A 22906-nucleotide genomic window follows, 5' to 3' on the forward strand; every position below is an offset into this window, starting at 1 on the left:
GGCATCTGTTTTTCACCTGTGTGTTCAGCCTGATTGGTTCTTATTGCTTTTAACTCTGCAGACTGAACTACACAGACACAAGCACAATGATTAGCATAAACATAAGTGTGCAGGTGCCCATAATTACATGTTATTTAGACTTCTTCTTCCTCTTCTTTTTTTTATTTTTTTTTTAGTGGACCCAGGGGACAGGCAGCAAATAAGAGAGAGAACAGAATCATTAAAGTCATTATAATCCATCCACTATGACTGACTGAATGTGTTTTTTTCTTTTTCTTTTTTTTTTTTTTAAATTATGGTCTTGATTTGGGCCCTTCAGAATAGAACACATTAAAGGCCTGTTCACACCAAGAACGATAATTCTAAAGATAACTATAACGATAATTATATTTGCGTCCACACCAACGAATCTAAGCTCACGTGCTGTGGTTTCAAAGTGTGTACATCAAGGATGTCTCATTTAAGGAAAGTAACCATTAGATTACAAAGTATGAAAGAAATTATAGTATTTTACACCTCACGAGGAATAACAGTCAATTTTATTATGGTTACTTTTCTTAAATACCCTTACAAAAAAGAAGTATACAAGTATATAAGTTCAAGTATATTTTTTAAGTATACTTTATGTAGAAAGTATACTAGTATCAATGTACTAGTAGTAAACTTGTAAGTGTACTATTTTAATACCGCTTGGGACTAAATTGGCCCGAAAGAGGTATACATTAAGTACACAACTAGTTCTCAGCTGTGCTTCTCATACTACAAGTGAACTTATAAGTATACTAGCTACTTATAACTTAATACTAGTAGTACATTTTTAGTATATGAAAGTACACTTTGAAATATACTCTCAGTAAACTACTAGTTTAGTGCAAGTATACTTGTACAAACCCGATTCCAAAAAAGTTGGGACACTGTACAAATTGTGAATAAAAACAGAATGCAATGATGTGGAAGTTTCAAATTTCAATATTTTATTCAGAATACAACATAGATGACATATCAAATGTTTAAACTGAGAAAATGTATCATTTTAAGGGAAAAATAAGTTGATTTTAAATTTCATGGCATCAACACATCTCAAAAAAGTTGGGACAAGGCCATGTTTACCACTGTGTGGCATCCCCTCTTCTTTTTATAACAGTCTGCAAACGTCTGGGGACTGAGGAGACAAGTTGCTCAAGTTTAGGAATAGGAATGTTGTCCCATTCTTGTCCCATGCTCAACTATCTTAGGTCTTCTTTGTCAGATCTTCCTCTTTATGATGCGCCAAATATTTTCTATGGGTGAAAGATCTGGACTGCAGGCTGGCCATTTCAGTACCCGGATCCTTCTTCTACGCAGCCATGATGTTGTAATTGATGCAGTATGTGGTCTGGAATGGAAAATACATGTTGGAAAATACAAGGTCTTCCCTGAAAGAGACGACGTCTGGATGGGAGCATATGTTGTTCTAGAACTTGGATATACCTTTCAGCATTGATGGTGCATTTCCAGATGTGTAAGCTGCCCATGCCACACGCACTCATGCAACCCCATACCATCAGAGATGCAGGCTTCTGAACTGAGCGCTGATAACAACTTGGGTTGTCCTTGTCCTCTTTAGTCCGGATGACATGGCGTCCCAGTTCTCCAAAAAGAACTTCAAATTCTGATTCGTCTGACCACAGAACAGTTTTCCACTTTGCCACAGTCCATTTTAAATGAGCCTTGACCCAGAAAAAATGCCTGCGCTTCTGGATCATGTTTAGATATGGCTTCTTTTTTGACCTATAGAGTTTTAGCCGGCAACGGTGAATGGCACGGTGGATTGTGTTCACCGTCAATGTTTTCTGGAAGTATTCCTGAGCCCATGTTGTGATTTCCATTACAGTAGCATTCCTGTATGTGATGCAGTGCCGTCTAAGGGCCCGAAGATCACGGGCATCCAGTATGGTTTTCTGGCCTTGACCCTTACGCACAGAGATTGTTCCAGATTCTCTGAATCTTTGGATGATATTATGCACTGTAGATGATGATAACTTCAAACTCTTTGCAATTTTTCTCTGAGAAGTTCCTTTCTGATATTGCTCCACTATTTTTCGCCGCAGCATTGGGGGAATTGGTGATCCTCTGCCCATCTTGACTTCTGAGAGACACTGACACTCTGAGAGGCTCTTTTTATACCCAATCATGTTGCAAATTGGTCCTCCAGCTGTTCCTTATATGTACATTTAACTTTTCTGGCCTCTTATTGCTACCGGTCTCAACTTTTTTGGAATGTGTAGCTCTCATGAAATCAAAAATGAGCCAATATTTGGCATGACATTTCAAAATGTCTCACTTTCAACATTTGATATGTTATCTATATTCTATTGTGAATAAAATATAAGTTTATGAGATTTGTAAATTATTGCATTCCTTTTTTATTCGCAATTTGTTCAGTGTCCCAACTTTTTTGGAATCGGGTTTGTAAGTTTTCTTTAAGTGAACATGTCATTACACTTATAGTTTACTTTTTATATATTATTTTTGCACTTTAAGTATACTACTATGTTCCTATTTAGGTATTATTTTATATACTTGAAATACCTTTAACTGTACTTTAACTCTTTCTATTTTAAAAACATTTTATTCTAGCTTCATGAATACTTTTTTTTATCAACACTTAAATGTGGGTAAGTTTAATTTTTTTAAAAAAAGAAAATTGCATTTTTGTCAAAGACTATGTCCGGATGGAATTCAAAATGCAGGAAAAGATATGAAAGGGATATGCTGTTTAATGTTTGATGAGTTTTCTATCGCTTGTTTCAGTTTCTTCTGCATTTTGATCTGGAGATTTATGGAGTTATTTTACTGTCAAATGTCGAGAGAACGAGAGCACATCAATGTTACATTTCTTTTTTTAATTTTTGTAATGTGATGCAGTTAGACTAGGTTACATTTGATTAATATTATTAAATTGTAAAGTAATTAAATATCCATTTTTGTCGAAAGAATTCCATGTGCAGTTCACTCTCAGCCAATAAGATTCCATGTAGCATTTTCATGGATCAGTCATCTCTTCTGATTGATTGATAACTTTTGACAGCATTTAATCCAGAAGCAAATTAATTTCTAGTGCAAGAGCACGGAGAGATTCGCGAGTGCACAGGACACAGTTTGAGCGCGCAAGACACAGTTTGAGCGTGCACACGCAATATCTAAGCGAGAGGAGAGGCAGTTCATAAGAGAGCACTGTATATTTGAGGGCGTGCGCCAGTTTTGTGCAAGAGCAAAGGAAATGCGCTCGCGCATTACATTGATGTGCTCTTGCGTCACAATAATGTGCTCTCGACATTTGACAGTAAAATAACTTCATAGAGATTCTGTACTCTTTCAGAAGATGTGTAACAGCGCCCCCTACCATGTAGCCTGAAAATGCAGTCAATGGCGAGGAAAGTGAAGTAGATATTTTGCATTTTTTAAAAAACCTACTTTTGTGAACTAGTCCTAGGTTTTTCACCCAATCAGAATCAAACGAGTGCAGAAAGATTATCTGGAGTCTGATTGTCAATATCAAAAAAAAGTCAAACTTTCTATTCACGGCAAAACGTTTGCAGTGGGACTGGGCACTTTTACTAAAACGGCTATCACTCTTGAACGGAATGAGATCATTTCACCAAACTCGGTACACCTATGTACGGGCTCAGTCTGTGGTCTCCTGAAAAAGGACACAGCAACTGGCCACTTGGTGGCGCTACAGATAAAAACACACACATGAAAACAGCTATAGCTATGGAACAGACAGTCCAATTGACTTGAAAATTGGCACGCAGTGTCTTGGTCCAAGGTGCGGTGATATAATGATGTTCGCGTATCTCGAGAAACGCGGCTGCCGTCGACCAATGAAGTTTGAGCACCTATCAGACAAGGTTAACTGTGGATGATCGGAATGAAACTCACTGGGCCTGTTTGACTCATGGCCCTAGAGGCCTGTGAGAAATTTGAAAGAAATCGGCCACCTGGGGGTGCAATTGCATTTTCAGGCACGTAAATGATTTTATGTTATGCTATTTTCAATCAAATCAGCATATTAGAATGATTTCAGAAGGATCGTGTGACACTGAAGACTGGAGTAATAATCCTGAAAATTCAGCTTTGCATCACAGGAATAAATTACATTTTAAAGTAAAATCTGAGTCAGAAAGTGATTTAGGCTATTGGCAAAGTATGTTTGCACACACAAGGAATTCATTCAGCTATTTAAATGTATAACAATTTTACTACAATTTAATATGATATGGAGATTTTTTTTTTCAGTGTCCTATTATCAAATAACCTTTTACTTAGCTATATATGAAACATTGAGTCATCATCAGTATTGTGAAAATGAGCCGAGTCCTGCAGGCTTCATCAGTGGGTGAACAGATAACCCTTTATGCATTTGGCCATCCGTGTATGGTGATTTTTCTTTGTAAAGACTTACGTCTTTGGATGTCACAGGGCAACTATCTTGTCCACCCACTCCTTCATTAAACAGCAGAACTCTACAAAAGTAGAGTATGATCTTAGGACTATAACATCATTATTAAAATGCCCAAAAACATGTCAAAAAGGTTCAATTAGAAGGTGCTTGATTTTTAGTTATAATATAATAAAAAATAAATAAATGGTGATTCAAATATTAAATAGAGACTTTTAGTGCAGCTAATTTAATATGTAATTATTTTATTATTCCATTAGCTTTTCCTGTGATTTCTGGATATATTTACATTACAGCTAATATTTATTATAGATTTAATATTAACTTATTTAATTGCAAAGAGACACTGGTTATTTGTTTGTACACTGTAATCTTGCCTTTGTATCATCCATTCATCTTTGTGTTTCTCTGGACTTTTTTGTACCAAAGGGAAATCACAGGGAGAAAAATCTATTTTTTGTGCCCTCGACAGAGTCACTCAATACACAAATTATTAATGCTCCTGTGGTCTGTTAGCATTAATCTGTGGACTCATTGCTCCAAATGTCCTTTCATCTGTCTGGATTAAAGCTTGACAATGTGTCTACAGCTGTGCGGAATGAAGTAACCCAGTATAGTTTGGTTCAAGCAGCACCTACTTGTTTTTTAACCCTTTACACAGAGTGTGACATATTGTAGTTTTGATAATGTTCCTTATTTTCAGTGATTTCTGTGGCTTTTTGGATCCCTGAAAACACTCTGCTGTTGCTGCAACCCATAACAGTATATGTTTTATAGTTTTCATAAATATTACCATCATTAATAAACATAAACATAGAAATTATTGTCATAACCATAGCTAATTAAATGCAGTATTAGCGATAATATTGAAAAAAAAAAAAAAAAAATCAAAGGAACATAAACCACTTTTTTTTTTTTTTTTTTTTTTAAATAAAATACATCACCTTTTACCATAAAGTCTTTTAAAAGTATTTTTCCTTTTTTTCTGGCATGAAAAGAGCACCATAGTGCACATATAGAGTTCATTTAAATGAATGTTTACAGAAGCTTCTGCATGAAGGTTAAAATAACACAGAATTAATTTAAGGTGGGGTTCTTCTGAAATAAGTTTGAGAATGAGCGATAACAAGGATTGTATTATATTTAAGTAAATATAAAATGTACATATTTTTATTAGTCTACACCTATTTCACTGAGTACAGCATGTTCCTGGATCAACATTGTTGATCCTGGAACAACATTCCATTCAACCAATCAGATTTGAAGGACAAGTTTACAGTTTGCCAAGTTTAGGCTTACAACCAGGGTTAGGTGCTTCTACATCAGTGTTATTCATCATTTCCCTCTGATTTTAGGCATAACTTATAGGGTTAGGTTTAGGGGTAAGGATAGGACTAAATTTTCAGACAGGAATGTTGTTCCAGGATCAACAAAATATGTTTACCCACACTGTAAAAAGAATTGTTGGTTTAACTTAAAAAAGCAAGTTACCTGGTTAATTTGAGTTAATACAACGAAGGCGATTGGTTTAATCAACGGAAACTTAAAATATTATGTTATGTGAACCAAATTAATTATCTAAGTTGATTAGACAAAAGAAAAAATGTGATAAATTATGAAAATAATTTTTTACAGGGCAAAATCAGGACGTAGATTGCAACAACATTCTTTGACAATAATTTACTGTTTAGGGATAAATAATAGATGTATACACTAATTTGATGAAGATGGATATATGAATATTATATAACATTTTGAGACAAATAGAGTTGACTTTGAAGATGTTGAAAGCAAAACATTCCCAAGTCATCCCTATATTCTTCCTGTCAACACTAGATGGCATAAAGTGTGCAACATCTTCACACAAGAACCTGACTCAAAGACAGCATTACAAACCACCATGTTTATTTTGTCACTTTGTACATAAAGCAGCTGGTTGGACATACAAAAATAAATAAACAAAAATGATACACCTTAAAACAAAACACTTTTTGTGGTAAAAGTAGCATAGAGGAAACATTTGCACTTGGCCAACAAGATTATTTGTTTCGTGGAATGACACAAACTAAGCAGATACCATTTGAGAAATGTGCTGTCAAAACACAGTAACACATTAGGCTACATTCACATACTGCTTTGTCCATCAATGTGGCAAATACTTCATACAAAATGTGCCTAAGACGATGTTTGACTAATACTTTACATGAGAAGCATGATGTGTTCTTTACTACAGTACCAACAACAAAACACCCTAAATGCTTCACATAATAAAAGAGATTCAAGCTTTCAGTTTTTATCCCAAAGAACATATTTCACAAAAACAATCCTAGATGGATATTTGAAATACTTCATGCTTGTATATATTTCTACAATTTATAATTACTATTTTATTTATTATATTCATTTTATATATTAATATTTTATTAATTTCATTGTATTTCAAACATCTGTGTATATTAACAGCATAACAACATATTAATAGACCTGGAATAGACCTTAGTCCGTGTAAACTCACCATAATTAATTTTATGTGGATGAAAATGAGGCTGTGTGAGAATAATTTTACAGTCTTTACAATAGCATGTACTGCATATAGGTTCTGGATAATAATTTTCAAAACTCACAGCTTTCAAAACTGTTTTTTCTACCAATTTTTTTGGACACATCATTAAAAATGACCAAGTTGTTAATTAAGACTACAATTCTTTGAACACTCTGTACTTCTATCCATCACAACTTTGTTTTTATTCCTGGCAAAAAATAAATATGGTGCTACAATGATCGGGGATCGGATCGAGGTCTATACAGAGTGCGCGTGTGTTTGTGTGTGTGCACATACACAGGAAGGGGGCTCAAAGAGCAAAACACTGTCTGTGCATATGAGTCAATGACACCAACACTGGGCCATTGCGTAAACGTACATTTGTCAGCTTTTTTAATGTCAGATATCTTCCAGTAGTGTATCTGTCATAATCAAGTGCATTGCCCGGGCTATTATATAAAACTAAACGGATGGAAATAAACAACCATCAGATCAATATCAGGTGAGCTTGAGCTGTGTGCCCAAAGGACTGTTTGTTCAGGAATCTGTAAACACAACCTACCCCCATATATTAGATGCCAGAAGTTGTATTCCTGAAATTATGATGCTGATATAGCATCAAGATTTACATTCTCAACATTTAAATACTGTTAAGCATTGAGATTTATTGGCACCTTCATTGGACGTATATTGACGTGTTAAATATATCATCATTATTGTGCCACCCAGCCTACAAATGCGTACTTACGTTTATAAACATGACCCTTTATAGATACAGCTTCAGCTGTAACCTTAAAATGATTTCCCAGTGGAAATGTTAACAGGGGGAAGGTTGAAGTGCTGGGGTTGGAGAGAACTGCTTGGCTCCTATACTTTTTCCTTTCGACAAGAACAGCTGGTTATAGCACAGACGGCAATGTGCACCTGTTGGCCCTCATCAGAGGGTTATATTTCCTCTGACTGGAGAAGCCCAAGCTCTTAACGGAATGTAACAAGTCTGTCTGCTATAAGACACCCCTCTGACACTCTTTAAGATCTGCAATCAACTACAAATCTACACTCTCGGTTTGTAAGTTGAGGCATTTCTGAATAAATTATGAATTAACTATCCTTGCAGGTTTCAGTTGAGACGTGAAAAGTGCCTCGAGGTAGTAAGTGGAATCCAGAGGTAGACTGTCTTGGCTTTCAAACCCTGTTTCTTCCAAAAACAGAAGTTCCTTCATTTCCATTTGTTCTGACTCAATACAAGTATCACAATATGACAACAGACCTTCTTGTTTCAAAGGCTAAAACATCTAAAAACCATGTTTTGTCACAGACAAAAGTGGCTGCAACCAGAAATATCTCCAGTGCTCCAGGGAATATGAAGAGAATATCCAAACGTTCAAAAATGGCTAAAAGTTGGACATCACAGCTTTATTACAATTCCCATTTGTGTTTTTGGTGCCTGCAGTCAAGCAGTCAGCACTCATTTCGGTTTCGCAAGCTGGCGAGGGCTCTCGTTGTCTGGTGGTCTTCTTGTGGACTTGCCAGCTGTGGCCGCTGTAGATATATCCCTTGTTATTCCTTGTGGAAGGTAGATGAGAAGTTCTCCAGCACAGGATCTCCTGAAAGGCGTTTCTAAACTCAGGACTCCTGCAGTAGATCAGGGGGTTGAAGGCGGAGTTGGCGTAGCCGATCCAGTTCAAGATCCTGAAAGGCAACATGATGTTGTCCATCTTCCAGATGGCCGCCACCACGTTAAGCACGAAAAACGGCAGCCAGCAGAGGGTGAAGGTTCCCATGATGATCCCCAAGGTCTTCAGAGCTTTGTGGTCCTTCATGCAGAACTTGGTCCTCCGGTTCTTCACCTCATTCCCCTCCTGGGTGCTGAAGCTCTGTGTGCGTATGCGCCCCTCAATGCGATCGATTTTCTGAAGCTGCCTACGGGCCTCCTGGAAGACCCGGCTGTACACAAATACCATGATGACCAGCGGGATGTAGAAGGAGATGATGGAGGAGGTCACGGCGTAGGCGGCGTTCGTGTTGAAGTCGCAGCAGGTGGGGTTCTCCAAGCAGAGCAATGCCTCAGGTTCATCTGACACCCACCACTCCATGTGGATGGGCAAGAAAGAGATAAGGGCGGCCACCGCCCACACCCCAAGGACCACCCCGCAGGCCTTCCGCTTCGTAAGCATCGACTGATAGCGTAGAGGCCACATGATCGCCACGTACCGGTCCAGGGCGATCACGCACAACGTCTCGATGCTAGCGGTCACGCATAACACATCCGTAGCTGTCCAAAACTCGCAGAAGAAGTTTCCGAAGTGCCACGTGTTGAGAAGGATGTAGCAGGCGCCGAAGGGCACCACCATGAGGCCCATGACCAGATCGGCGCAGGCAAGGGAGCTGATGAAGTAGTTGGTGACCGTCTGCAAACGCTGGAATCGTACAATGGCGCTGATGACCAGCACATTGCCAAAAACGATGCCCAGAACCAGAAGCCCCATTAAGATGCTAATTAACACCACCTCTGCATCACTATAGTCTGAGCCAGGTGAAGACACCGGAGAAGAGTCGTTCAGCCCGGCTGAAACATTCATGGGCAGGGAGGTGTTCTCCGTGCTCAGCGTATCCTCTCCCTCCATGAGCTTTGACCTGAGGAAGGAAAATCAACATAAACTATAGTGAGAGCAATGTTAGCCAGAAATGGAATGCTTTTCAGAGAGCACAAGCAAATAGAAAGTACATACAGCGTCAGTGAGAAAGCAAAGTATGAGAATGACTTTAATGCATGTTAAATGTGTCAGAGGAGAATATCCATAAAAAGAGCCAATCCACTTACTAAAATCAGGAGAGTGTTTTAGAGTCGTCCAACTTAATTCCACTCTTCATATACTCCCGTAAGATATCCAAAAATAATCCTTTTGAATTGTGTTTCTCTTAGAAAGTGTTCTGGTCTCACATAGTGTTCTCACATTGAGTGTGCGCAATATGTTTCACTCTTAATTACACGGTCATTGTGTTTCATTTACATGCTCACAGCACTCCCGGCTGAACACACTAAATGTGCTCCTGACTATCAGTTGGACTCTTATAGCAGCCAGTGATGATGTCACAGTTTGTCAGCAGCCAATCAGAGCACAGCTTCCTTACCCTGCAGAGCACTGCACTTGTAAAGAGAAGCAGAGAAACAGAAAATGAAGCTATTTAATGTTGCTTTCAGAATTATTATTATATTTATTAAATTTAAGGCAATATGTTATAAAAAACAAAAATACGTTTAATATATTTATGATTGATAGACTGACAGACAGAAACTCTTGTTTTGTTCTTTTTTTAATGATCTCTGCTGTGATATGGATGTTCTGTGTACCTAGAGAAGATTCCCACTGTGTTTTGTCACTAAGCAGTGTACGATCAATATTTTTATCCATCAGTGTTAAACTTTGCCTCACGTTTTCTGGGTTTCAGTAATGAGGACAGGAGACTATTGACAAATGTAATATTTATATTATTGCTCAGAATTAGAGGTTTTGGTTATTTAATTCTGTAAACATCAAATTAGCTTTTAAAAATCTTCCTATCTACTAATACTACATAAACAGCATTGGAGACTGACAGGGGAGAGAAGAAATTGTTAATTAAAGTCTTTCTTTTTTTTGTTCACGAAAAGAATACTTGCCACTTCATAACATTAAGGTTGAACCACTGTAGTCATGTTAACTTGTCATACGATGTCATACTTTTCTGGACCTTGAATGTGGTAATTATGTTGCTTTCTATGGTGGATAAAAAAACCTCTAGGATTTCATCAAAAATATCTTAATTTGTGTTACGAATATGAATGAAGGTCTTACGGGTGTGAAACGACATGAGGGTGAGTAATTTCATTTTTTGGGAGAACAATCCCTTTAATTATTCAAGTAGACTTTTTTTCATTGTTCATCTTTTTAAACTCAAATAACACAATAGCTGGTCCAGCGAATTCACATGCATGTTTTAGAGGAACCAATAAGGAGACAAATTAATTTTAAGGTAGGACTTCTATTGGTACAGCCCCTTTGATATAGGGTGGAGCTGCCAAATAAAGCATTACAATTTCTTCCAATTGCATATTTTTACAGTAATATTGCTTCTACTTTATACAGTCTCTAGTCACTTACACACTATAAAGTTTGGGGCATAAATACTGCATTTAAATGTAGGACTGAATCTCTTAAATGATTGTTCTGTATCTGTATGGAATGCATACGTTTCACTTGAAATTGTAATGGTTGACATTGTAATAAACATAACAGTTTTATGTTGTGCTTACAAATAAGAAATATGAATGTCAACAGCTTAAACCATTCAATGTTAGTTATTTAAAACAAAAGTAATAATAGTGACCGGAGACGTATAAATGTTTTATTTATGCTTGATAACCTGGTGCTTTTAAACAGCACACTCTCTCCGGACTGTAATTTTACCCCTGGACCACAAGGCTGGTGAGAGCAACTAGACAGGCTACATTTGAGAATGAGTGTTTTATTTTGCTAACATACCCTTATAAAAAAAGTTGTATACTTTAGCATTCTTTTGAAAAGAATGTAATTTACAATTAAATTATAACATATAATAGTTTCAGTTTATTTAAATGTGAGTGCTTTTTGACCCATTTAAGTAAGACTTACATAAGTACATCTTTATATGTAATTTCATTATATTGTCTTTGGGTGCTCTGTCGAATGTAATGACAAACATTTAGGTTAAACAAAAAGATTCTTGTGTCATATCTATTGAAACTTGTATTTATATATATATATATATATATATATATATATATATATATATATATATATATATATATATATATATATATATATGTAATTACACATTTGCAATGATGAAGTTGGAATTTAGTTGTAAATGTAACATTAAATAGCACACTACAGTTATGGCTACACTGTAAAAAAGAATTGTTGGTTTCACTTAAAAAAGTAATTTACTTGGTTGCCTTAAAATTTTGAGTTAATACAAAGAAGGTGATTATTTTAATTAACAGAAATGCAAAATATTATGTTATCTGAACCACATTAATTATCTAAGCTTATTTGACAAAAGAAAAAATGTTGTGATAAATTATGAAAATAATTTTTTACAGTGTATAATTAAAGCTACCAGTCCGGTCTGATATAGTCTGAATATAAACACTTATTATAAGTGTACCATAATGATTCAGGATAAGACAAAAACACGGTTTGGAAAATGGATTCATGTTGTATATTCTCATTATATAATTTTTGTAAATTTTTAACACAAAAAAAGTTGAGGACTGCAGCTTTAAGTACTTTACATGTGCTTTAGTATGTTAAGTGTACTTCCTTAAAGTTGCTGCTGGCTGCTTTATTCTTTATTTTGAATAAAGAATATGAGAGCAAACAACGACAAAAAATGATGTTTATAATACATTTATAGAACATACTGCAATATCCCATAAAAAATTGATTTTATGGTGACTTCAAAGCATGACAAAGTGTGTGAAATATGTCATGAATGTCTACTCTCTTTAAGTAAACTTAAAGGGATAGTTCACCCAGAAATGAAAATTTGATGTTTATCTGCTTACCCCCAGGGCATCCAAGATGTAGGTGACTTTGTTTCTTCAGTAGAACACAAATGATGATTTTTAACTCCAACCGTTGCCGTCTGTCAGCCGTATAATGCATGTCAATGGGAACTTTGTCTATAAGAGTAAAAAAAAACACACACAGACAAATCCAAATTAAACCCTGTGGCTCGTGACGACACACTGATGTCCTAAGACACGAAACGATCGGTTTGTGTGAGAAATTGAACAGTATTTATATCATTTGTCCAACACCACTATGTCCAACTGCCCTCCACATCTGGTTAGTGAGGTCTGAAGGCGCTCTGACAACGGAAGTGATGTCTCGCACCTCACTAACCAGATGCTGAACGCAGTTGGACATAGTGGTGTTTTAGAGGTAAAAAAATGATATAAATACTGTTCAGTTTCTCACACAAACCGATCGTTTCATGTTTTAGGACATCAATGTGTCGTCACGAGCCGCAGGGTTTAATTTGGATTTGTCTGTGCGTGTTTTTTTGACTCTTATATAGATGGAGTTCCCATTGACACGCATTATACGGCTGACAGACAGCAACGGTTAAAATTATTCATTAGTGTTCTACTGAAGAAACAAAGTCACCTACATCTTGGATGCCCTGGGGGTAAGCAGATAAACATCAAATTTTCATTTTTGGGTGAACTATCCCTTTAAGTGGCCTACATCTACAGCTTTTACAAAATTTACATTTAAGATCAGAATACCCACAAGGCCACATTTCACTTAAGGAAATTCACTTTTAAATGCACTCTTTAAATGACATTTTTAGCTAGTTATTAAGTGAATTTGGATGCAAGCGTTTGTCAATTATAATAAGTGAACTATATGTACAGAATGATATTCAGCAAAGCACAGTTCATTTCAAGGTCAAGGTCAGATAAGACAATATGAAAGCACCAAATTGCAAGTAGCTTCTCTTGCTGAGTCAAATGTCCATGCAACATATCACAGCATGCGTTTAATCATTCACCAGACTGTGCAGCCCGTACCTTGTGTATGCGAGTTAACTACGCATCTGCACGTGCACATAACATGTTGTCTTTGGTTGTTAGCATGCTCTATGATGCTACAAACAAAACATGTTCAGTGGCATCTGATACTGGAGCAAATTCAGATCTGAAGTGGTATGTGGGTGGATTTGCGCTTTGGTTTTGTATATTCATGTTGTAACCTCAGTGAATGCCCTGTGTTAACCTGTACGTTTGTGTTCGATCTGATCTTTTCAGTATGTAGCTGTAAACACCGGTTAAGTCCGTTTATGAGCACACATGCACGAAATGTGCTTCATTAATTGTAAATGTTCCTTTCCGTACAGCCAGTTTCAACCTGTCAGTTTTTAGGTTGAACATCCTGTGCTAGCATAATGAAAACATAGCCATACATGCTATTAGGATATTAAGGTGTTTTAATTGTTTTAGGCATAAACAATTTAGCGTTTAGGCATAAACAATTTAGAGCAGCGTTAGCATTACCGGATGTTATTGCGTCAGCTTGGCTTTGAAAGTGCTGGCATGTTACATCAGGGAGCAATAATACTGTCTGTTCCATATAGATACAACAGTGAGGAAGTGGCCACGAGTTTTGCAAAATGTTTCCTTAGGAGGGATATCCACCATGTACAAAAAAACGAGTTTACTTACGCATCTCCTGGCTCTGACAATAACCTTAGACAAACAAATACAGGGGCATAAACACCCTCACACACACACTGCACATGCAAACACACATACATACTCGACTTCACAAGAGCAGTGAGAGCAGTTAAGGAAATGAAACACTTGAAGTGAAGGTTTTTTCCACAGGATGCCTCCTAAAACTGTTTTATCTTTGACATGCATGCCAGATATAAGTCTCACTCAGTGCCAGGGAGATCTGATGAGCAGATTGCCCATCTTCCTGGGGAAATGAGGGTGGAGAAGGAGGTATAGGCTTGTCTGTTTAGTCAGGCATGCTGTACATGCTGTAAATTGACACTAGATTACACCACTAGGAAATAGCAGGGTTCGGTTTAGTCCACACTCATCTGTGAACCACCATGTATGAGATATTATATATGTATATTTGAGTTTACACAATTGGTCCAAATATACATGATCCTGATCAAATACATGCCAGAAATAGATTTATTGCCATTATTTCTAGTATATTATGCAAAAGTTGGAATCCAAAAATTTAAAAAAGATTTTAACAAATTACTATAAAACAAAAACAAATGCAAAAAGCAAGGAAGCTGTGTAAATATATATAGTATATATAGTAAATGAGTTGTCATGATAGAAATATTAATTTCTATTGTGATATTTCGTGCTGCAGAGCAAGTACAGGGACTTGCTACTGCCAATACAAATGCCGATATGCTGCTGTGGCATACAAGACATATACTACTGCTACACAAACAGCATATAAAATTACCTGTAGCAGATCTATACAGGTGGAGCTGGGGAAGGTGGAGGGTTTCAGAGGAACACTGAATCGCACTGCGATATATATTAGGGCTGGGCGATATATCGCATGCGATTGTCACGCGCATTTCGTCAGTAAAGCCGGTTCCCTGATTACCGCGAAATCGCCATCACCTGCTTTCAAATGAAGCGCCATTTAATAGACAGAGCCGTAGATCACTGACAAGCCACGCAATATCGCGTTCATATCGCAGATGAATCGCCTTCGATAATGAACGCGATATTGCGTAGCTTGTCAGTCCACTGGCCATATGATAATTCGATAATCTCCATTCAGTTTTCATACAATATTAGTTGTTTTCATGCCTTTTGCACAACATTGCACCATTTCATGCTTTTCATCTTCAAAAAGATCTTTCTTCCTTCCCATATTGCATGAGAACTGTGACTTGCTTAATAATGTGGAACAACCTCTAAGTAGGGTTTCCATAAAGCTGGCAAATTATTTTGTCTGAGATTGATACCAGTTATCTAAAAAGACATGGATAAATAAACAAACAAACATTTTCTTAGAAAAACTATAATCTGAATGTTTATTGTACTGAAATCTTACTGATATGTCAATTGCATAATAATTTGGAACGCAGTGTATATATTTTACAGTATTATTGTGGTTAGGCAAATGGTAGCTGTTATTTAGTGAATTTTAGTATGGGCTCTCATTAAGGCACATATTAATACAATTATCATAATATATACAGAATAATGTGACAAATATGGTGACAACAAACATGGACATTGCTGCTACATCACAGACTGTAATGAATTGTACAGTATACCTCTTACTAACCATGAATTTATAAATATACTGTACTATACATATATATAAATAATACATACTGAAAATTCATATATATGCATATACACACATATATATATATATATATATATATATATATATATATATATATATATATATATATATAATAGTATATGTTGCATCTATGTTATGCCACAAAAAAAAAAAAAAAAAAATCATAATCCTGGAACTTATAGGGAACAGCACTAGGTATTAAAAGGGTCAACGAAAGGTCAATCAATTACCTTGGTTCTACTAACTGCCTGCTTGGACAATGAGCAGGGCAATGATCCATCCCAACTCCTTAAACAATTCCATCCAAATTTCAGTGATGGATGGACACTTATGCTGTCACTAAAATGCAAAACAGCGGCGCCAACCTGATCCATTTCTTACTTGAATGCAGTGGAGAGCACATTGTCAAAACAAAGTAATGGAAATAGACAGCGATGCACTTCGGTCAATTTTAGATAAAAGCTCACTGTCCCCAGAATCAATCAAGAAGACAAATCTACAGCACTTAAAGGATGTACATGATGGACCTGTTTCCTCTCACATGTTCACTTTAGGATATTTTTTCTCTCTCTTTTACCTTCTGTCTCTCATTTCATATTTAGATCACAGAATGCCGAATGAGAAATGGAAAAGGTTTGTAATTTTATTAAAATATCTCATTCAAGGAAGTGTCCTCTAATATAGTACACTTTGCATGTTGTTGTAGTATTCTGTACAAACATTTTGTCTGGTAACCTAAAAATGTGGTCCTTTATGGGGTAGCATTTAAATGAATAGCTTTTATTCTAGCGCAAAATTGTATTTAATAGGACTGAATCAACTTGAAAAGCATTACACAATCAAAAGTCAATTGTGGAAGCCTGTTTTTGCCTTAGAGTAAAAAAGCAAACAAAAGAAGATAATTTACAACTTTATAGCTCACAACTGTGACTTTATTTTTTAGCAATTTGCTACTTCATATCTCAAATTTTTGACTTAATTTCTCGCAATTTAAACTTTTTTTCCTGGAATTTTACGGTATCTCACAATGTGATTTTTTTTTTCGTAATTTCAACTTTATAACCCACAATGTGACATTAGATCTCACAATGTGACTTTTTATTAACTGCGACTCTGTTTTTTGTTTTTTATTGCGACTGCATTTCTCTCAGTGTGACTTTATTTCTCATTTTAAACTTCTTCAAATTTGCCAGTTTTATTTATTTATTTATTTTTTAACTTAAAAGTAAAAAAATTCATTTTTTCATTTTCTATTCATTTTTTAAACTAAAAGTTTTTAGTTTTTCAAGTGTTGGGCATTATGCAACCAATAGATATGTAGGGGAGCAGATTCTTTTTCCCTCTGTACTTCCTATAGAGTGCAACAGTCGGGTTCCAGATTTCTCCGTAGGGAAATTGATTTTGAACATTAACTTATAAACCTTTAAAGACATCCCTACTGTGAGCTATGAGGTTGTTAAAGATGGTATTTGCTTCTGCTGAAGCCATCAGCCCACATTATTTCAGCGGAATTCCTGGTGAAAAATTACATTACCCGTGATACTACACCTAAAGTTATACTAATCAGAGACTCGGAAAAGGCAGTAAGTGCCAAATTAAGTGCTCTTTAGCTCCGCCCACGCCTATGAAGCACTACAAAGGATGTAATCAAGTTGATCTCTCTATGCTCTCAAAATACTTTAATGTTTGTATATATATTATGCATATTTAGCAACAAAATTATATACAGTACAGTCCAAAAGTTTGGAACCACTAAGATTTTTAATGTTTTTAAAAGAAGTTTCGTCTGCTCACCAAGGCTACATTTATTTAATTAAAAATACAGTAAAAACAGTAATATTGTGAAATATTATTACAATTTAAAATAACTGTTTTCTATTTGAATATATTTCACAAAGTAATTTATTCCTGTGATGGCAAAGCTGAATTTTCAGCATCATTACTCCAGTCTTCAGTGTCACATGATCCTTCAGAAATCATTCTAATATGCTGATCTGCTGCTCAAGAAACATTTAATGTGTACAATTGTACAAAATATTTGTGTACAATATTTTTTTTCAGGATTATTTGATGAATAGAAAGTTCAAAAGAACAGTTTATCTGAAATCTAATCTTTTGTAACATTATAAATGTCTTTACTGCCACTTTTGATTGATTTAATGCATCCTTGCTGAATAAAAGTATTCATTTCTTTAATTTCTTTTCAAAAAAATAAAAATAAAAATTCTTACTGACCCCAAACTTTTGAACGGTAGTGTATAATGCTACAGAAGCTTTGTATTTCAGATAAATGCTGTTCTTTTGAACTTTCTATTCATCAAGGAATCCTGAAAAAAAAAGTACACAACTGTTTTCAACATTGAAAATAATCATAAATGTTTATTGAGCAGCAAATCAGCATATTAGAATGATTTCTGAAGGATCATGTGACACTGAAGACTGGAGTAACGATGCTGAAAATTCAGCTTTGCATCACAGGAATAAATTACTTTGTCAAATATATTTAAATAGTACACAGTTATTTTAAATTGTAATAATATTTCACAATATTACTGTTTTTTACTGTATTTTTAATTAAATAAATGTAGCCTTGGTGAGCAGACGAAACTTCTTTTAAAAACATTAAAAATCTTAGTGGTTCCAAACTTTTGGACTGTACTGTATATATATATATAATTATATATATACAGTCAATCCAAAATTTAGTCAGACGCCTTGAACATTTCATTCATCAATACAGTTCACTACAGTTTAAAAAAATGTTAATAAAATATGACAAGCTAACAAGTTAAACTGTGTCAGAAAAATAATCTTAATTATGTCAGATAACACTTAAGCAAAACATGGTCAGGTCAAAGTGTCTGAATAATTTTTGGTTCCAAATTTTTATAAATTTTACTGGTAGTCCACTGTGTGCATATATATATGACCAACATTTGTACATGAGTAGTTTTATATTCCTCCATTGTTTTTAATTTGATTATGCTGTTTGCAATGCTTCATGGGATAGTAGTTCTTTCCCTCACTAAAGGCGGTATTACACAATCTTGTACATTTGTCTTTTTGTCCGATTTTTGATTTTATTTACTTATTTATTTTTTGCTTCAAATCAAAGTTTGTAATGTTGTGATTCACCTTGTAGTTGGTTGGCTTGTTTCATGGCTTATAACTCTTTAATGAAGACTTTTTAAAAATCCCTATGGGAGAAAAAAATGGAACTTGCAGAACCAGTGCCCCTGAAAAAAGAGGGCGGGCATTAATTCACTATTTCCTCTTCTTATTCAAAAACGGTAGTCACATGTCGATTGCTATTAATAACTAAATGGATTTTATGCCAGATTTAACCACTCAATTGTGATTAAAAAAAATAAATAAAAACAATTCTGGAGCATTTTGATGTTTGGTTTCCAGGATGTGACAGTTTGTGTTCCAGACCTGTTTGTGGAAAGGTTAATGAGGTTTAGCAAACGTTTGCTAAGTCCCTGGCCCAGCCTCAGTGTGCCACACCTATTGATGCTTCTTCCACCCATCAGAGGTTTCGAATGTCAGTTAAGGGTTCACAGGTCCATAGATTAAGATAGGGAGGTGCACTGTCATCCTGGTCATGACTGGTCATATAGTTTACAGCAGGTGCCATTGTTATCAGGAGAGGATTCATTAGTCTTTCAGCTGGGCTGGGCTGAATTCGTAGATAAATTATCTTAAATGCAAGGACTGAGTTTTCCGTGACGCGACAGAAGACAGGTGCAAAACTAGAGGATGACTGGCCTGATTTTTTTTTCTGCACGGATGAGAGATTTGTAAGGTGGGCTGTGAAAGTCAGCTAAAATTGCTGTTTCCTCTTTTAAGCAGCGTTACATGCAGGAGAATGTGGCAGAGGGACAGTTTTTGCTGTTATTTATCCTTTGTCAAATGAGTAGATGATTTAGAAATGTCTTTTATCTAGGTGTAATTTAGACTCACATAACATTTTTAGTATTTAAATGAAAGGTAGAAATGCAGATTTACTTCAATAGTCAGTCATCACATGGTTCTACAAAAAGTGGTAGTACATGGCATGAGATAACAGCTTTAAAATAACCACAAGCCCCTGGGCTACAGCATTGCAGTAGGCCCCCTATCACAAATAAAAATGTCACCATTAAACAATACATAGACATTTCCATTTGTATGAATAAATTCAAATTACATAACTTTAGAAAAGCATCTTCCTTGTTTTTCTAGCTGAAATCAGTAAATCCATTTAACCAAGGACAGTTGCTGCATACTATCCTGCATACTATCCAAATAGTATTCAAAATTAGAATTAGTGTGTCCCAAATGGTAATATGTTGAAATGAGTATTCCAAAGATACCCAAATGGTCTACTATTTCCAGTTAAGATCTGAAGTGCAGATCCATGCACAGTCTAATAGCTAATATTCCCCACAACCCATTGCTCATTGGACAAGGATTCGATTTGAACTACAAACACAAACAAAAACTGTAAAAAAAAAAAAAAAAAAAAAAAAAACACACACAAACATGGTGGATGTGCGAGACTGACGGTTAAGTAGAGAAGGGTTTGACTCGTGATTAGTATCAGTACCTAACCTGACAAAAAATATTTATTCAATGTTATCCACTAGCCTAGTCTTTTACAACACATTTAAAAGTACATATGCAGATTATAGCCACACCTATGTAAGTAGTCAAATCTGCGTTCAGCAAAAGAGTGGCTCTCTGTATGATGTTACAGAAAACTTGGGGTGCCTCTCATTTCTTATTTGTGCATCCTCGCTTCCTTTTCTCACTTCCTAAAAAAATTTTTAAAAAATAATGAGGATGGCGGAATCAAAGGAAAGCTTATTTGTACATTGGAATATTCTTGCTCATCCAAGCATGACTTCAAAGCGTCATCAGTTGAGCTCAAAAGGATCTGCCCTTATCTTGTTAAAGTTTGGTTATTTAAGAAATTCAAAATAAATATGAATAAAGCAAGATACCTTGTTGAAATATTTGAGATGTATGTTTATTTAAACTGCAAAAATAAAACTAAATTAAATTTATGGTCACAGTTTAGTTTAGTTTTAGCTTTTTAGTAGTCAGTAGGTAGTTGTTAAGTTTAGGTATTGGATAGGTATTGGGTAGGATTAAGATATGTAGAATATGGTCATACAGAATAAGGCATTAATATCTGCTTTATAAGTATAATAAACAGCCAATATCCTATAATATGCATGCTAATAAGCAACAAGTTAATAGTGAGAATTGGACGCTAAACTAAAGTGTTACCAATTTGTTGTAACAAATTGAAGGGGGAGGAGAATTTATACGTGACAAGAAAGACTTCCACATATGCACCTGTGTATCCTTGCTTGTAGCTGCTTTGGACGCTTCCTCACTCCTTGTCCCTATTAGAGAATTGAGATACCCTCAAGATGGCTAACTTTGATCGGTTTCCCAGTCACAGTGTGGAGGATGGAGGAACAAGGAAAGAAGCATGCCTTTTATGAAGTATCAATATGGCAAAATAAAATATTGATCTTTCAGCTCCATCTTTTGTTTATTCTGACCCCTTGACGCCACAAGTGTTGCTTGTATTGTCCATAATAGCTTTGTTCTTATTCCATGCACCTTGTTGATTGTGTGAAGTTGCACCAGATTAACTATACAATACTAATGAATAAAACTGACAGCATGGGCATATATTATTTAGCCATAATGACACTGGCAGCCTATCCAATGCAAATTTGAATTAGTGTAACAAACAGTCCACCGATGGTAAGTTTGACAAACCCATGTGCAGTTTTATTTCAAATGTACAAAATAAACAAAGGCTTAAAGCATGACTAGACTTTAACTTGGAACATAAACTTAAACACAAATAAAAACACAAACTCACCAAACAGTGGATTACACAAACAATACTAGAGACAATACTAATACTAGAGACTGAGGAAACATGAGGACAATATATACACAGAGAGTAATACTTGACAAGACACACCTGTGAACATGATTAAACAATGTACCAATGAGAACAACACATTAAACAAGGAAGCACATGACATTATCACATGAGGACAAGGGAATCACATGACAAAGGGGAGCACATGGCAAGATAACATAGCTGTTAAAAACCACAAAATAAGATAGGGCTGCCCCCTAATAGTCGATCAACCATTAGTCGACTAGAAGAGGCTTAGTCGACCAAGATTTTATTAGTCGGTTAGTTAGGAACTGGCAAAGTCATGCAGTCCATGAAAATATGGCTTATCACTTGAAACAAGTAAGTAGTAGCAACTTCACAAGTCTGTTCGCTCTAATGTTAGCCTAGTCCTAGATAAATGTGTGCTGTTATTAGGCACATATCCATGCTTGTATATGGAGAGTGAACTTACTCAAAGTCCCTTTAAGACAAGTCATTTCACTCGGCGGCCATCTTTGAAACGCCTCTCGGGCATCCTGGGCATCATGCAGCTCCTATCTCTTTGAATGGGGAAACATCAAATTCTCCAAAACTGTTCGCCAACCTTACGATTAAATTTCATATTTGAAATCACCAATGAAATCTGACAACAACTGTCTCATAAATGTTTTTTCCAAACTCTCGAATCATGACAAAAAAACTGTATTTTTCAGGCTGGATCAAGCTAATGCGCAAATGCACACGCGTCTGACTGTTTCTATAGAAACCAGTGCTTCTAACGGCCGCTGCAGTGACGCGATGACTTTACCAGTCGGCGATTGGTTCTTATTTAGAAGGCGGGACTTATTCCGCCATATTGCGTGTTACACTTTCTCCCATTCAAAACAATACGAGTGACACGTCTTGTGTTATTCTATAGTCTTTGACTTACTGCATGACATGTAGCCGCTGGTGCAATCACTTGCATTTAACTTAAAATACTCTGTCATTTTGGTCATACAGATGAGAGTAATACAAACTGTAAAAGGTCCACAAGGGCTCACAATAACAGCAAAACGTTGTGCTTTTGTAAAATAATGAAAACAATCATGATCCGCTTTCTGCCATCTCGTTCTCAGTGA

At 35.8% G+C, this 22906-nt stretch overlaps 1 protein-coding gene across 2 annotated transcripts in view; it reads right to left on the reverse strand.

The window, feature by feature from the left end:
- Positions 1–6332: 6332 nt before the first annotated feature.
- adrb2b (adrenoceptor beta 2, surface b) overlaps positions 6333–22906 on the reverse strand; it is a 32508-nt gene continuing 15934 nt past the window's right edge. The window contains exons 1-2 of one of the 2 annotated variants that reach the window (XM_048166708.1): positions 9811–11114; positions 6333–9623 (exon numbers count right to left, since the gene is read on the reverse strand). In XM_048166708.1, coding sequence (XP_048022665.1) covers positions 8381–9613 — 1233 coding nt within the window. In that variant the 5' untranslated portion in view covers positions 9614–9623; positions 9811–11114 and the 3' untranslated portion in view covers positions 6333–8380. Of the gene's footprint in view, positions 9624–9810; positions 11115–22906 lie in introns of those variants that run through there. The other variant, XM_048166707.1, reaches the window with a different exon arrangement.

This window comes from Megalobrama amblycephala, linkage group LG18, assembly GCF_018812025.1.
Source record: "Megalobrama amblycephala isolate DHTTF-2021 linkage group LG18, ASM1881202v1, whole genome shotgun sequence".
In the NCBI taxonomy this organism is placed as follows: Eukaryota; Metazoa; Chordata; class Actinopteri; order Cypriniformes; family Xenocyprididae; genus Megalobrama; species Megalobrama amblycephala.